At 38.5% G+C, this 16,374-nt stretch overlaps 1 protein-coding gene and 1 long non-coding RNA gene across 2 annotated transcripts; both read right to left on the reverse strand.

Annotated features, from left to right (window-relative positions):
* Window positions 1-6,115: 6,115 nt before the first annotated feature.
* LOC116059258 lies at window positions 6,116-7,651 on the reverse strand. Its single transcript, XR_004107266.2, has 3 exons — window positions 7,422-7,651; window positions 7,299-7,339; window positions 6,116-6,898 (listed from the first exon to the last, which is right to left on the reverse strand). It is a non-coding gene; the product is annotated as an uncharacterized LOC116059258 (long non-coding RNA).
* A 338-nt stretch (window positions 7,652-7,989) lies between these two features.
* Window positions 7,990-10,256, reverse strand: LOC116059847. The gene is made up of 3 exons (XM_031313116.1): window positions 10,145-10,256; window positions 8,561-8,920; window positions 7,990-8,195 (listed from the first exon to the last, which is right to left on the reverse strand). Exons 1-3 carry the CDS (start codon window positions 10,182-10,184, stop codon window positions 7,990-7,992), a joined length of 606 nt encoding a protein of 201 aa, XP_031168976.1. The 5' UTR covers window positions 10,185-10,256.
* Window positions 10,257-16,374: the final 6,118 nt, after the last annotated feature.

A 16,374-nucleotide genomic window follows, 5' to 3' on the forward strand; every position in this document is an offset into this window, starting at 1 on the left:
TATTTAGTATTCAGTCTGTTTTATAGTCATCATAACAACAATACATTGTCTGCACCGTTATCTCTTATTTCCTCTTTAGTTTTTATCTGCAGTCTTCTTATGACTGTCTGAATTCTTCATCTTATTTAGATTCCTTAGCTTCTGCTTTTATGTATTTTTGTTTACATCCTGGTGTCTGATTATTGTCATTTTACTCTCTTTATGTTGTTATATGGTTCCCTATAGGGTTTTTATTGCACTTCATTTGACCTTTTTTAGATGAACTGAAATTTGTATTTTCATCACAAAGAACTAGTTTGATATTCCACTGATGCTTTCTGCCATTTTTTAAGTATAAATGCAAACTGTTTGCTGGTTCCCCATCATCTAATGGGAGGATTTTATGGCTGTGTTTGTCATAACTGAGATTAAAACTGAATATTTGGGGGGTTTGGACTGTTGGTTAGACAAAATAAGACCGTTTTGACCAAACAGTTTCGACCAAATAAGTTCAGCATGTGAAAACACGCAAGACATGCATACTGATTTCCAAGAAAAAACATGTTTAAATTTCAGTCTGACTTGAGGTTAATAATGTATCACGATATAATTGAGTGCTGATGTCTGTGAGTACTGCTGCATCACCACCTGGTGGAGCCATTGACCAAAAACACACGGGTGGTTGGACTAGAAGAACAGCTCTTAACTCTCTCATTCACATATTATATTATTTCATCTCATTAATTCACTTATTTTCACTAGTGGATTACAGTATGAAGGCTTTTCAAAGTAAAGTGGAGAATTAAGTGATGTTTAAGTCATGTTATGCTCTAGTGTTGCAGCATTAACCTGAACAGTAATAACTCCAGGTCTAAATCACATAGTGAAGACAAGACACTAAGCTCCAGTGATTTTATTACTATAACGTTTTCAACCACTCTTGGTCGTTCTCAAAGCTCAGGTTCTTACTAAAGAAGGGAGGAGATTAGAGTGGGGTGTGATGTGTTTGGAGGAGAGACTCCATCATTTAGAGAAGTGAACAGTTCTTGGTTTACCAGTAAAGAAGAAAGAGAGGCAGCGTTAAACCATCAGATCCTCCAACATGAACGTCTGTCAGTCTTTAGTCTACATCCACGTCCTTCCACTTCCGGGATTGCTCCGTTGCCACCTGAAATTCTGCAATATATCCTTTTTTCAACCGGATTTCCGTTACCTTCCTCTTTCTTTGTGTTGGCGTTCTAAACTCCGGTAGATTTATGAGGACTATGTTCTATCATTCTGTCTCTTTTTATGTTTCTTCATCTTCTATCTTTATCTACAGTCACTCAGTTCAACTTTGCAGCAGAAGGGAAACAGTTACTAGAGCTACAACAGTAAGTTGGTTAATCGATTAGTCGACAGAAAATTAATCAGCAACTAATCCACTGATGGTTTTGGTAAAAGGAAAAATACCAAATGTTTGATTCCAGCTTCTAAAATGTGAGGATTTTATGGTTGTGTTTGTCATAAATGAGATTAAACTGAATATTTGGGGGTTTCGGACTGTTGGTCAGACAAAACAAGATATCTGAAGGCAGGTGATTTCAGTTCTTCTGGCTGATTAAACTCTGATCAGGTTGAAGGTGGGCCGGAGCTCTGATGGGAGTTTATTAGGTCATAAATCTTTTCTACCAATAAGAGTGGTAAAGCTGTCACAACAGGTCCAACAGAGCTTACAGGAGACTCAGGAAGATGATAATCTCAAAAAGGTGGTTGAACGACATGTTTCCTCAGAACGGTGTGCACCGTTATGAAACGGTGTGCAACTGCTTTGAGACATGTTTTCTCTCGTTTGTTGGGTGTGTCTCTAGTTTAGTGGTGATACCCAATCAGCAGAGACGTGTCTGTAAACTTGTGGTAATAATAAGGCAGAGCACTTGAGCACACAACAGGGTGTTCAACGCATCCCCTTTTCAGTTTAAAAAAAACGTGTTGCTACGTTTTGTCGGGGCTGAACGTGGCCCTGGGAAGAGGTCTGATCAGACAGGTTAACTCAAAACACTTGTGTATCTGTTCAGGGCTTTAAAGCTATAGAGCGTAGTTTTTGTCTCCCCCATGAGGAATTCTAAGTAATGACAACAAAACTGTCGGCGCATGATACCAGCCTTCCATGATCGCGCACCACCCCCACCCCTCCTCCACACAGTTGCTAGTAGCCAAGGAGGACACGGAGGATTTACAAAACATGATTGACTCTTCAGAAGAGGTAATTATCTTTGCTTGATTTTCTGCACGCGAAAGTCGCCGGACGACAACATTTATTAAACATAGTCACACTGAGAAATACAGAGAGAGTTTTGTGGAGCTGATAGTCTTAATTAGCTTTGTATCAACTCATCTGGCAATGGCTTGGATGTAACGGACGTTCATTATTATAAAATAGTTAGCCACTACAGCTTTAACAGGATTTAATTCAGTCCCGCTGTATCATCACCAGATGAAGTCATTGAGCAACTCTCAAATCACTTATTCATACATCTATTATTTCATCTTGTTAATTTATTTAATTTTACATTAGTGGATTACAATATGAAGGCTTTTTTTATAATAAAGTTGAGAATTAATTTATGTTTCAATTCATATTATGCCCTTGTGTTGGAACATTAACTTGCACAGTAATAAATCCAGATAGTGAAGACAAGACACTAAACAAAACTGGAAAATATTATACAAGGAAACTTACATATTGATAAAGCATACAATGGATTTCTAAAAATTTTTACATCACTGTAAATATGACAAAAATTGTCCTGTAAAACAATACAGTGACAAAGTAAAACAAAGTCCATGGATCACTAAGGGTTTATTAAATGCCTGCAAAAAGAAAAATACACTTTATAGAAAACGTATCAAGTATCGTACCCCAGAAGCAGAAAATACATTTAAAAAGTAAAGAAATGAATTAACTAATGAATATGTAAGAAAGAAAACTATAATAAAATATTAAATGATAATAAAAAATAGCATGAAAGGTTTATGGAATATTCTAAATAGTATCATTAGAAATGCACTAAACCAGATCTAGCAGAAAAAATAAAAAATCCAGGAATAACAGAACGGGTAAATGCTGATCTGTAGAATAGTAATCCGACCTCTATTTTCCTAGAGCAGTGGAAAGAAATTAGATAATAAACACTGTAAAAAAGTGTAAAAGCAAATGTTCCATGGATTGGAATAATATTGATATGATTATAATAAAACAAGTTATTGAAGAAATTGCTGAACCACTAATTCATATCTGTAACTTGTCTTTTCAATCTGGTAAATTTCCAAACAAAATGAAAGTAGCAAAAGTAATACCAGTATATAAAACTGGGGATAGACACCTTTTCACAAATTACAGGCCTGTTTTTATACTCCCCCAGTTCTCCAAAATCCTTGAAAAGCTTTTTACAGAAAGACTTGACAATTTTATCGAAACACACAAGCTTCTAGTTGACAGTCAATACGGATTCCAGACAGATAGATCAACAACTTTGGCACTAATGGAATTAGTTGAGGAATTCAAACAAAAAGAAACATGTAGTGGGAATATTTAAAGATCTAAAGAAAGCATTTGACACCATAAATCATGACATTTTATTACATAATAGAGAAATATGGTATCAGAGGGGTTGGATTGGAATGGCTGAGTAGCTACTTAAGAAACAGGCAACAATTTGTAGAAATTGGGGAACATAAATCGACATACATGCACATAACATGTGAGGTACCACAGGGGTTGGTCTTAGGACCAAAGCTTTTCACAATTTACATCAACGACATATGCAGAGTATCGAATATACTGAAGTGTATTCTATTTGCGGATGATACTGTTATGGCTTTGACTAAGACCCAGAACACAGAGGCACACAACACGAACTCAAAGAGAAAAGTTTTTAGTGTCTTTAATAAATGATCACAACAGAAACAACGAAGGAAGGTCAGCTTGCAGTGCTGGCGACGAGGTCAGGATTGCAGCGGACGAAGAAGGATGTCGTGTCCGAAAGCTCACAGGGATCCAGGCAGAGAGTGGCACGGCAGAGGGGCGAGGAGCTGTAAAATGCTCACGGGAATCCAGGCAGATGGTGGCACGGCTGAGAGGCGAGGGCTTGAGTACAGCGGCAAACGGCGAGCAGGGGTAGATGCAGTCTGAAGCAAGAGCAGAGGGAACAGATGAGTACTGAGCTCGAGGAACAAACACAGGCAAAACACTCACTAGAATATAACGAGGAATAGCTGAGAGCCAAGTTACCACTATGGTAAACGAAACGATCTGGCGCCGAATGCAGATTCCAACCGGGATAAAAAGCTTCAGTCGTAATTAAGAGAATCTGTCACAGCTGAGCGGCGGTGATGAAGAATAGCCAGCAGCCGTGCAGGTAGGTCGCTCGCCCGGCCACGACCCTTGACCAAGATTCCGCTCCTCCGGCCAGACAGACACACAAACAGGGAAAAGAAAAGGGGGGAGAGGGAAAACAGACAAAACAAACACCCCCAGGACAGCTGTCCATGACAGATACAAATATTTTCTGTTCTGGTGATAATTTACAGCAGCTTTTGGAGATGATCACACCAGAAATTGAACAGTGGTTTGATGTAAACAAACTGTCCCTAAATAATCAAAACAAAAATTATGTTATTTGGAAAACATAAAACTAACCGTAAAGTAGAATTCACATATTCTGAAATTCATTGATCTGGTTAAATTGCACAAAAAATGCACAAATCATGTTCAAAGCAACAAATAATTTTCTTCCAGGAAATTTACAAAAAATATTTATGGAAAGACAGGGTGGGTATAATCTGGTTTTGGTTATACCAGAGGCCTGTACTACGAATCAAGATCAACATGTCCTGGATTTCTTTCAGTGATCCGGCTTCACCTAACCTAACAACCGTGGTCCCGCATAACCTGTATCACGACGCTGGTTATCAACTAGTTCAGTCAACCCAGGTTTTTCCAATCTAGAGACGTGCGCGTTCACATAAAAGAGGCGGTGTTTGCGCACCACGACCAATCGCAAACATCTACCAGAGCTGCATCTTTTAAACAAGAAGAACAAACTATAAGTCTACATAAATATGAAGAACACAGACACGGTTTAACAGGCAAAACGCAGGAAAGAAAGCTGGCAAAAAAGCCGACGCTGTTATGCGTAAATCACAACGCTTAGCTTATCAATATCCAGTGGTGTAGTCTACGTGATAGTAAGCTCCAGGATTTCCATATACTCACTTAAAAATGCCCAATGACACGTAACAACATACTTTCCATTATATGTTTGATATATTTTGAATTGTCATCTGTGCTTTTTTCTTCACATAGGCTCAATGGAGGTATTTCACCATAAATTGGTGCATAAAAGTGTATCGGAATGCAGGAAATGAAGTCGTTGATGCTTAAAACTTCCCTGGGAGAGGACACCCAGACCCCCCACTATGCCCCCCTCCTCCACCAAAGGCAGATTCTGGCCAATATACAGTACAGTACACCCACTACAATAAATTAGACTAAACTGGTCACTTCCCCATCAGTCAGGCACAAGATTTGACCATATATAATTACACTTCTGCTTTCCATAAACTGTCGTTGCTTTAGGCTTTTATTTCAGTTGCAACCCCAGCAGTGGTGCGCGATCGTGAGAGAAAATAAAAAAAAACATAAAAACATAATTTAAACCGATGTGCACATTGGCAACACACGGCTAAAGAAGGCAACAAATAGCCTATAAGTAATTCCCTCCGCTGAAAATCTATATCTTTCATAAAAATACCCATCAGGGAATGTTAACGGGGTTGTCGGTCTCTAAATGTTTTAACTTTTATAAGCGCACCTCTCTCTCTCTCCGCGAACTGAGCTCCAGCTGATCTTCTAAGAACGGTGACGCCGTTATCAGTCGAGTATTGATTGGTCAGTGGGCGGTGCTTTTACACCGGTTGATCTCTAATCTCCAACTTAACCTGCTCCCGACCAGGTTAGGTGTTCAGCATAAATTACCACGGCGATTGAACCCGATCACAAGTGATCCACCTTCATAGTACAGAAAACCCTGGGTTGAGCCTGAAGTTAGCTCGTTAACGCCAAATCTCGCTTCGTAGTACAGGCCTCTGCCTAAACATTGTACAAACATAACAAAGTTTAAAAAGTTATATAAAAACACTTTATTAAAAGGATATGAAGAGGAAGAGAGATGATTGTGAAGGTGCACGGATTGTTATGGGGTGGTGGATCACGGAAATGGGTTGTTGATTTACTTGAAACGTAAATAAATAAATAAATAAATAAAAGGGTTTGGTACATGTAAAATTTGAGATGGATTGATGTGTATATTGATTATCCTGTTGTAAAAATATATGATATATAAAGGAATGAGTTAAAGTTGAATAAGGCTTCATCCTACACCTTTTCGGACCATTTTTGAAAATATTACTTGTAATAGTATTTTTAATATTATTAATTATTATAATTACACTTTATAGATATTGTTCATTTTCCTTTGGTGTGCTGCTACGCACTTTTGTATTGTTATATTTTATTTATATATATATATATTATTTCATTTTTTTTTCGAAATAAAAAATAAATGAAATGTAATGAAATGAAGCACCAGTGATTTGATTACTAACGTTTTTAACCACACTTATTCTCAGGTCTTGTTTCTTGCCTTGAGAAAGACCAAGTGTGGTCAAACCATTGGTAATAAAATCCTTAACTGCCATGAGCAGCAGCCAGGCTTTGCTGTGCATTCAGTCAAAAATCTTGCTGACATCATCATTGGTGTTGTATCTAAGAGAGAGTAGAGTAGATGTGGTCTGGATCCCTGGAGGCTGGATCCAGACTCTGGTAGGTGGAGTCTGCACAGGTGGAGAGTGGAGGACAGTTCTCATAGAGGTCAATCTGAACACAAAAATACAAACAAAATACAGAAACAACAACTTAACCACAATGAAATACTGTGACAGCCTGCCTGGAAATGTATTTTTGGGATGTGAAAGCAGAAGTTTCCAAAATGCAAAAGGTTTGTCCATAAGAGGGAAACAGAAGCTGTGTATTTATCTGCATTTTGGTGGAACAATGAGTGTTTTCCACTCTGAGCCTCTCAGACAACATGTACTTACTTTATTTATTTACTGTTGCACATACTTGAATTTAACATATTGGATTGTAGTTTTACAGAACATGTTTTGCAAACTGTGCGATTGAACTGCTGTGTTTCCTTTCCTTCTCACAGTGCATCAGCAGCTGAGTGTGAGAGTTAACATAGTAATAGCAATATAGATGAGTTAGAGAAAGTCACCTCAGTCCTGGTGATGTCTGTGTTTCCTCTCTTGTTTGAACCTGAGGAACAGACAAAGTATTTTTCTATGTTTTGAATGAGTAATTATTAAAATGGTGCAGATAATGTTGAAAGATAACTCACCATCAGAGTGCTTAGTCCTCTTTTTGTAGAAGAGCAGCTGAACAGCAGCCAGCAGCACCAACACCACCACCACCACCACCACAGGGACACACACACCCAAAACCAGGGGGAGATCTGGAGGAGAGATGACAGGAGAGAGAGAGAGAGAGAGAGAGAGAGAGAGAGAGAGAGAGAGACCAACAGTAAATCAAAAGAGCTGCATGGACACCAAGGCGGCTGCAACAAGTATTATAAACGCTGTCTGGTAAACATCACCATGGCAACAACACTGATGCATTAACAATATAAACTCCACTCCAGTGTTGTAGTACTCAAGACCAAGACCGGTCCAGAGACATTTTTAAAGGTCTCGGTCTCGTTTTGGAATCGACTGCATTCTTACTTGGTTTTGTATCAGTCTCGGTTAGGGGCACTCAGGATTTTATTTCAAGACCGGTCAAGACCTCAACTGCAGGGATATTGCTAAATTGCCTGTGTATTGTCTGATTTATGCATTAACATCATTACTGTGATTGGATGTAATACTTCCTGCTTCAAATGCAACCAATAATTTGACTCATTTGACAATTTAAAACTTGCTACGGTTAACCCCTTCTCCCCAGCCCCTGTAACACGCACTCCCAAATACGTGAATGTAGATGTCAGGAGAAGATGTTGTCTGTGATGTCATCAGTGTGGAGTCTAATGAAGTTGTGGAGCTTAAACTTTGTGATGTCATCAGTGTGGAGGCTGATGGGACTGATGGTGAAGAAGGTCTGAGAGGAGAGGTTGGAGCTGTGAAACATTAAAAACACAAAGAAACAGTCAGATAGTGATTGTAGAGATCCAAAGAAGTGGTGATGATCAGATGCTCCCTGCAGAGAACTCTGTGCTAACATCCATGTGTTTTAATCACACAGCTAAATGCAGAAGGTCATCAATGGGTTTGGTGCAACAAGATTCCAATCAGCTGCAGTGTGGGACCGTCTGAGTTTATCATATATTTTACACATCAACTGTTAAAGGAGCATTTATCAGAGTTCACAATGATGAAAATATGCAGCTCTAAATACAACTGTTAGACTAAACATGTTGAGTTATTAGAAACATCAGCAGCTGTCAGTGAACAGTTAATAACATGACTCTCAGTAGAAACTCACCATCTGTAACTCGGATCTCAATCTCCTGGTATGATGGTGGGAGTGGGAATGGGAAAAATCTGACCAGACCACATCTGTACCGTCCTGAGTCAGACTGAGTCAGCTTTGTGATGCTCACATACAGAACTATCTCAGGTCTTAAATAATTTCCCTCTTCATATCTGATGCTGTATCTGCCTCTCTGAGCTGTGTCATCTTCTGTCTTAATGAGAATGTCTCCATCTTTACATTCATCCTTACAAAAGATCTTCCTCTTTCCAGAGAAAGTGAAGGGGCATCTAACTGTGATGTCTCCTCCTTCAGTTCCTGTACTCTTGATGATTTCTGCATTGATGAAACCAATGTGTCCTTTCTGCATTGCTGTAAAAAAGATGAACAATCAATAGTTACTATCTTTCTTTTTTGAGAGCTGCTCATTTCACACAGCAATTTGATTAAATTTAGATTCTGTCAACAACGATTCAGCTTATGAAATGTCTTATTCCACAATTTATTTCAGTTGGATTAACTATAATTAATGTTAATATTTCAAAAAAGATTTGTGCAAATGTTGGGCAAATTGTAGAAAAAATAAAAAATAAAACTATACAGTTTACACTTCCATTTTAGTGCAAAGAGCGACGTCCCACCGGGATCAGCCTGATAAACTGACTGAACTGACATTTTGTTTCCCTTAAGAGAGGAGACACACCAAGCCAATAATCGGCCATTGGACCATCTGGCGAGGTCGGTGACTCGAGTCTGTTCGGTGTGTTCCGTGCCGTCGTCTGTCGGAGGAGCTGTCGGCCTTCATTTGGGCCGACCCGACATGTTCAGTCGGGAGACAGGGCAGTCGGGACTCACCCGGAAATGGCGAGCGGATGAGCCGCTCAAAATCTGACGAAAATCTTTTAAACGGACCTTTGTCAATCTGAAATGAAGACAGATTCAGAAACTGCATGGCCTATTTCTCGCTTAAAATGTTTTCAGAAACACGTTTCGGTGAACTATTTTAGTACAATATGAGATCGTATTCTGAACAAGCCGCCATGACAGTCTGGCTGTGAATTTCCGGAGAAAAAAGGACGCGTTCGTCCAATCAGCTGCCGGTTTTCATTTTCTGGGAAACAATCGGACTGTTAATGGAAACAATACAGAGCAGCGCCGCCTGCTGCTATGGAGACGTATTACGTTTTGCGGGGACCCGACTGATCAGTCCGACTGGGTTTTCTGCCGACGGTCGGCCGTCTTTTTGGTGTGTCACCACCTTTAGTCATTCAGAGTGGAACCCTCCCCCCTTTCCCACTCTGAACTATGGAACCAGTACAGAGGAACAATAGTTGTTATACAGATTGTATAAAAACATGTATTTAAATGTATTGAGGAGATAACTAGTACTTTTAATGAACTACATTTTAAAGGAACTCATATGAAACTCTGAACATCCTGTTTAATAACAGAAGTCACATGATGTGACGAAAGAGTCCACTCGTGAGAAACTGTTTCCCTTCTGCTGCGAACTGACCAACTGTAAATTAATAAAATAAAGAACTATTTCAGAGTAAAAAGACACAGAATGATAGAACAGAAGCTGAGTTTACTCACTGAGGAAGAAGAAGCAGATCAGAGACTGACAGACGTTCATGTTGGAGGATCTGATGGTTTAACGCTGCCTCTCTTTCTTCTTCACTGGTAAACCAGGAACTGTTCACTTCTCTACAGACTGATTCCTCCAAAGACATCACACTGACCAAGTTGCATTAATGTCATGTTTTTGTCTACACTGCAAAAAATCATCACCCTTATAACTCATTTTTGTAATTGTTTAATAAACTAAATTGAAAAGAATTCCCAGTTTAACCTGTTTTCAATAAAAATCAACAAATTATCAAACCTAATGCAGGTGAAAATATAGATATTATCTAGAAGACATTTCATTTATTTGAACACTAATTGATAACAGAACTCAAGAAGCACCAGTTTTTTTCAACCTGGACCCTATTTTCCTATATTTTTGTGTCTAAGTGACTGATGGGAACAACAATCTTTGACAATGGTCCAGTATTAAGCGAGATCGCTGCAGTCAGCAGCGGCGAAACAAGCTACAATGTAAGTTAATAGGGCAATTGTCCAGCTTATATTTACCTTCACAAAAGTGCTGTTCTACCACTGATAGGCTCAGATTAATATTCTAAGTGTCTGACATCATTATGGAAAGGATTTCTAAGGAGGTCGACCTCAATGTTAAAGAGTAAGTTCCTTTTTTAAAACATTAAAAGATCTGCGAAATCGCGTTTGCTAAAGCCACCAGACTCATGTAAATAAACAGCAATTTTAGCCTCATAAAATACACTTCATTCAAAGTCGACAGAAACAAAATAAAACTATGAAAAGCCGTTTTGGGTCGTCTTTCCCCTTTTCCAACCATCACAACTCTAGTTTTGGTTGACATAAACAGAGTTTATCGATTTACAAGTGAAAATATGTTGGTTCTATACACGCTAAAAGTATGGTAGTATAATATATATATTATATAACATTATATACATAATAATGGCGGGGCTCTAGGCACCATGCCCCGGGAAATTTTGAGCGTTAAACAAATAATTCAGAAAAAACGAAAGAAAAAGAAAGATAAAAAGAAAGAAACAACAAAACAAAGATAGAAAGAAAGAAAGATTAAAAAACAAATCAAAAGAAAGATAGCTTAAAAAATAGATAGAAAGAAAAATCGATTTTTACTTTATCTTTTACGCTCCACTTGTGTTCTTAAACCCCCAATGTATCAAAGTAGACACAATTCTCATTGGTTAACGGTTATTTTTACCTTTTTTGAGGGGGACAAATCTACCTCTTCTAAATATCTGAATAGGAAAATAGGATCTACTTAAGACAGCTCTTTTAAATGTCAGTACATGTTTAAGTTGTAAGAACTTTGATTAATAACTTCTGTTCTTAAGTTTCTGAGTAAAAGTGAAGGATTTTTTTTAGTTCCACTTTTAGCAGTCTCATAGTTTTGCTCTATAAATAAAGCTTTCACATCTTTCTGTTGTAACACCACAATAAGGAAGCGACTAACTGTGAAAGAGACACCTGATGTGGCTTTGATCATTTTAAATCATGGCACTGATCGAGTTTGTGAGAGCCTGCAAGATGTATAAGATGTATTTTAACAAACAGAGAACTTTGTGGCTGCAGTCATGTGTTAAAAAGAGCAGAATTCAGATACAAGAAAGAAACAACTTTATACAAACTATATGTCTCTAATTGGCCTGTTTTCTCAGCTTTAAATCTAAACTGTAACTTTGCTTTACATAGGATTTTGGATTTTAAAAGATTTTTTTAGGATTTAAAAGTCAAAATTCATCGCCGTGTCAAAGGGGCTACACAGCAACTTTGTCAGGAAACAACTCATACTCAACAAGTTCACATAACACTTCCATATCATAATCATAATTATTATGATTGTAATATAACACTACACTTTATTCAGCACTTTGTAAAGCAAAGTCTCTAGGTTGAGCCAGCGTTAAAAAAACAAACAATAGCACTAATAAAAAGCATTGCAAAAACAAACTACCATTCATCACCATCATCATCACCATCATCATCACCATCATCACCATCATCATCATCATCATCACCATTATCATCATCATCATCACCATCATACTGTGGGCGTATAAAGCTATAAACTGTTTAAACCACAGAGAGGAGGGGAGAAATCACACAGAGCAGCTTCCTGAATACACTAACTGGTAGAGTGAAGTGACAAAAACATTTGATGATTTTACATCATCAGGATTAAATTGAGAATGAACATCCAGCATGTTCTGCTCTTCTGCTTCTTATCAGGTGAGCACTGATTGCCTGTCTGTTGTGTGCAATGTTTCTGTTTGTGTTTAAAGCCCTGCTTGATCTCACCCCGAGCTAACGACAGAACTTTTCTTACAGTAGATTAGTTTAGATAGCCTGTCTTGATCCGTAATCGGAACGTTTCAGTGCTATACAGCAGCAAAATATCCGACACACAGCACACATAGAGAATATACGAGATCAACTCTTCAAAAAGTGGCGAATAAAAATGTACAACCTACTTAAACAGTATTTATAAAGATGAATTATAAATTATGTTTGTGCAAGTTCCACTTAGTGCAGTATTGCGATGTATATGAGTCGTATCAGTGATCAGTGATGAAGTGTTATAGCCTGTGAAAGGAATAATTTGATGATTTAGATTATGACTTCCTATACAGTACAGCCAGGCCCACGTCGAAAACTTCTTGGAGACAGGGCCCTCTCAATAGCAGCACCGAAATCCCTGAAATAGTCTCCATCCCTGTAAATATAAGCAGTACAGAACCCTATACATATGTACACAATGGCCCAATCCCAAAGTGAGCCCTGAGGACTAAGGACTAAAGACTCACAGACTTAATTGATCTCAGGTGCTAAGTGAGTGAGTATGTGAGGCCACATGGGCTCAGATAGGTATAAATGGGATTGGGACAGCACTTCACGAGATCACATGTTACCTTGGCGACGTTTAATACCAAAGATGTTGCTGACACTTGCCGGTTTGGGAATTTTCATTTTAAGTTTGTTGCTTTCCACACGGCCAAGGCACAGGAGACAGCTGCCTGATTCCAAATGTTTTCAAACTCTTGTTTTACAAGCTGGACAACAGGTTGGTCTGTGTTCTGTGGTCGTGTGTCGTGCTGTTGTTTACCTTTTGTAATTTCCGGATTTCCCTATGGTCTCCGCAGTAAACGTCACAAAGCTTTGAACTGTGGGTAATTCCCTTTGGTGAAGTCTGCATCGATGCAGACTCACGGAAAGGGCTCGGTAAGTGTGTACTCAAACCCTCACGCCCTTTGAAATTCGACATTGGGACAACCCTAAGCCCTTACGAATTTCGCGAGAACACGCACCAAAGTCCGTGAGTCTGTGAGTCTGGACTTTGGGATTGGGCCATTGTACACATACAAGGAATTTGACTCCCGTCTTAGGTTGCTCTCAGCCTCTCAATGCACCTAAGTTACAAAACAAAACAGTTTAGAGGAAGATAGAAATAGACCTACAGCTAAAACATGGACAATCATGCTGCACAAAACATAGAACTATACAAGTAGGTGTACATGCAGTATAAACAATAACCAACAGCATGTCTACATATAAGTCATGTGTTTATCATGTGTTACATAAACAAAAATAAAGTTGCACAAAAAAGATACTTCTGCAACTGCAACTACTTTTGAATGTGTTGAAAATGAAAAGATAAAAGATAAATAAGAACATGTATATTTCAGCACAAGCAAGAAAAAACAACAAAAACTAAATACTCAGCAAACATATCTTTCACAATTATTGTTAATGATTCAAATAAGGAATCCCATGTTCAAAAAGAAAAAAAAAAAAATATATATATATACTTACACGCACATATACACATAAACACAAATGCATACACACATACAGTACATATACACATTTTTTTTCTTTTCCAGGTATCACCTACTAGGCTTGCTTTGGCAGTACTGCCACTGTAGATACTGTACAAGTACAAGTACTGCATATAAAAAGTTAAATGTAATGTCTGCTTCTCTGTGAAGTGATAGATTAGCTCTCATTAAGCTGCAGTCTGTTAAGCATGTCGTGATCACCAGTGTTCACCGCTCATCTTTTCAACAGCTGTGTGTGATGGAAAGACACTCACCCCCACTGAGGGGAGCAGCATCAGAGTCGCCTGCTCCTTCAGCCTCTCTGGAAGAAGAAAGTTCCTCTGTAAGGACGAATGTAAAGACAAAGACATTCTCATTGCTACAGAAGGAAACGCAGCTCACAGTGGCCGATACAGCATCTTCTATGAAGGAGGAACCTTTCCAGTATCTGAGACAGTTCTGTATGTGAGCATCACGCGGCTGGCCAAGTCTGACTCGGGACAGTACAGGTGTGGTTTGGAAAGACCTTTTTTGCCTGATTCATACTGGGCATTTGAGATCAGAGTTACAGATGGTGAGTTTATACGCAGAAGCTTTGCATGTTGCGTTCATTCCAAGGGCTCAACTTTGGGTTTAACATTTGGGGCGGTTGAGTCTCACTTTTGAGCAAAATTGAAATTTTGAGCATATCAACACTTCATTTCCTGCATTTTTCTGCAACATTTTATAGTGCAAATGTCTTTATTTATGTAAAGGAAATTATAATAGGTTTTTAGGGTGGGTTGTACTGGCCAGTTTTGATTATTGGGGGGGGTTACAACCCCCCCATCCCCCTATAAATTACACTTGTAGTTCATTTAGTGAAGTCCAGCATTGTTGAGAAAAATGTGCAATGCTGCAAATCAATGCTCACTGGGAAATGAAACTGACCGCACAGTATCCAGGTGGCATGTATAAAAACTGCCTTGTTTAAAGTATATAATAATAATAATAATAATAATAATAATAATAATAATAATAATAATAATAATAATAATAATGATAATAACTTTATTTGTATAGCACCTTTAAAAACAATAGCGTACAAAGTGCTTTGACAGAAGAAGCAAAAAGAGTCTGAGTCCCGCTTGAAAATGTAAGTGAATGACGAGTTTTTTTTAACTTTACGAACATCATGTTCTGCGCCACATGCGCACGGGCGTAGCACACAATTATGGGCCCTGTAGAAAGGCATCCACTATGGGCCCTTCCCCACATCCACAGCTATTCATTCTAGCATCTTTTTGAGCCCTCCTCACATGAGGGCCCTGGGTACTCAGTCCCATTTCCACCCCCAGTCCGACACCCCTGCACATGTGTAACCGGGAGTAAAGTAGCATCTGTTTTTAACCCATACCACCATCTTTTTCTAAACATAACTAAGTAGTTTTGGTGTCTAAACCTAACCAAACTGCAACCATTTTTCAACATTAACAACATGTTTAAAATTGCCACCCTTACGTTCTCTGGTTCAGATATGAGGTCGTATTTCCTTCTGCCGCTATGGACGCTACTTATGAAACTTGTTGAAACGCAGCACATACAAATCACATATCACACATCAAATATGTACACATTATTGTAGTAGTGAAAAAGTAATGCATGAAATTACAGGTGACAGGGAAAGAAAAATGATTAAAAAAAAAGACAGCATCACTTTTAAGCAAGTCTATAAAAATGTGTTTTAAGAAGTGATTGTAACAGAAGCCAGTGATTCAGCAAGCCTTATCTTGAGTACAGTGGTTGGTGGCGGTGGAGGGTGTTTCCCACCACTCAGCTTTGTCTCGTTTCATTTCCATTTTTTGGCATCTGCAGGATGTTTTCACAGTTCTGACAGCTGCTGATGCTTTAAATATCCGGACACGTTTAGATTAACAAACATATTCAGCGCTGCACGTTTTCACTGGTGTAAATGAAGAAAGAAAATGCTCATTCATGACCAAATATGAACTACTGTGCATAAATGATCAGTATTAATATGTGTATGTGATCCACAGCTCCAAAGACTTTCCCTGAGGCCATGAAGCAGCCTGAACAGCAGCAGAGTGAAACAACAGCTGCAGTGGCTGCAGTGCCCAGCGGTAACGGTTCAAACTAGCAGAGCTGAAACTCTGTCTGTCCTCCTGCCAATCAATGTCTTTGTTTGTCTGCTCTATCCTCAACGAAACTGGAATATTAACATGTTAAAAGTGATATTTGAATCTATAAAAGTGTTAACATGATGTAAAAATAGATAATGATTCAAATCTTTAGAAATTCTTTCATTTTGTATATTAAAGGTCCCATATCATGTTAATGTTTAGGTTCATAGTTGGAGTTTGGATTTCTACTAGAACATGTTTACATGCTTTAAGG

Source organism: Sander lucioperca, chromosome 12 (genome assembly GCF_008315115.2).
Source record: "Sander lucioperca isolate FBNREF2018 chromosome 12, SLUC_FBN_1.2, whole genome shotgun sequence".
Classification (NCBI taxonomy): Eukaryota; Metazoa; Chordata; class Actinopteri; order Perciformes; family Percidae; genus Sander; species Sander lucioperca.

Excerpts from the sequence above, each read along its gene's own strand:
- LOC116059847 (XM_031313116.1), bottom strand. The coding sequence starts at position 10,184 with ATGAACGTCTGTCAGTCTCTGATCTGCTTCTTCTTCCTCA. Across the intron at positions 8,921-10,144 it reads GATCTGCTTCTTCTTCCTCA|CAATGCAGAAAGGACACATT; the intron begins GTGAGTAAACTC and ends TCTTTTTTACAG. Across the intron at positions 8,196-8,560 it reads TGAGATCCGAGTTACAGATG|CTCCAACCTCTCCTCTCAGA; the intron begins GTGAGTTTCTAC and ends AATGTTTCACAG.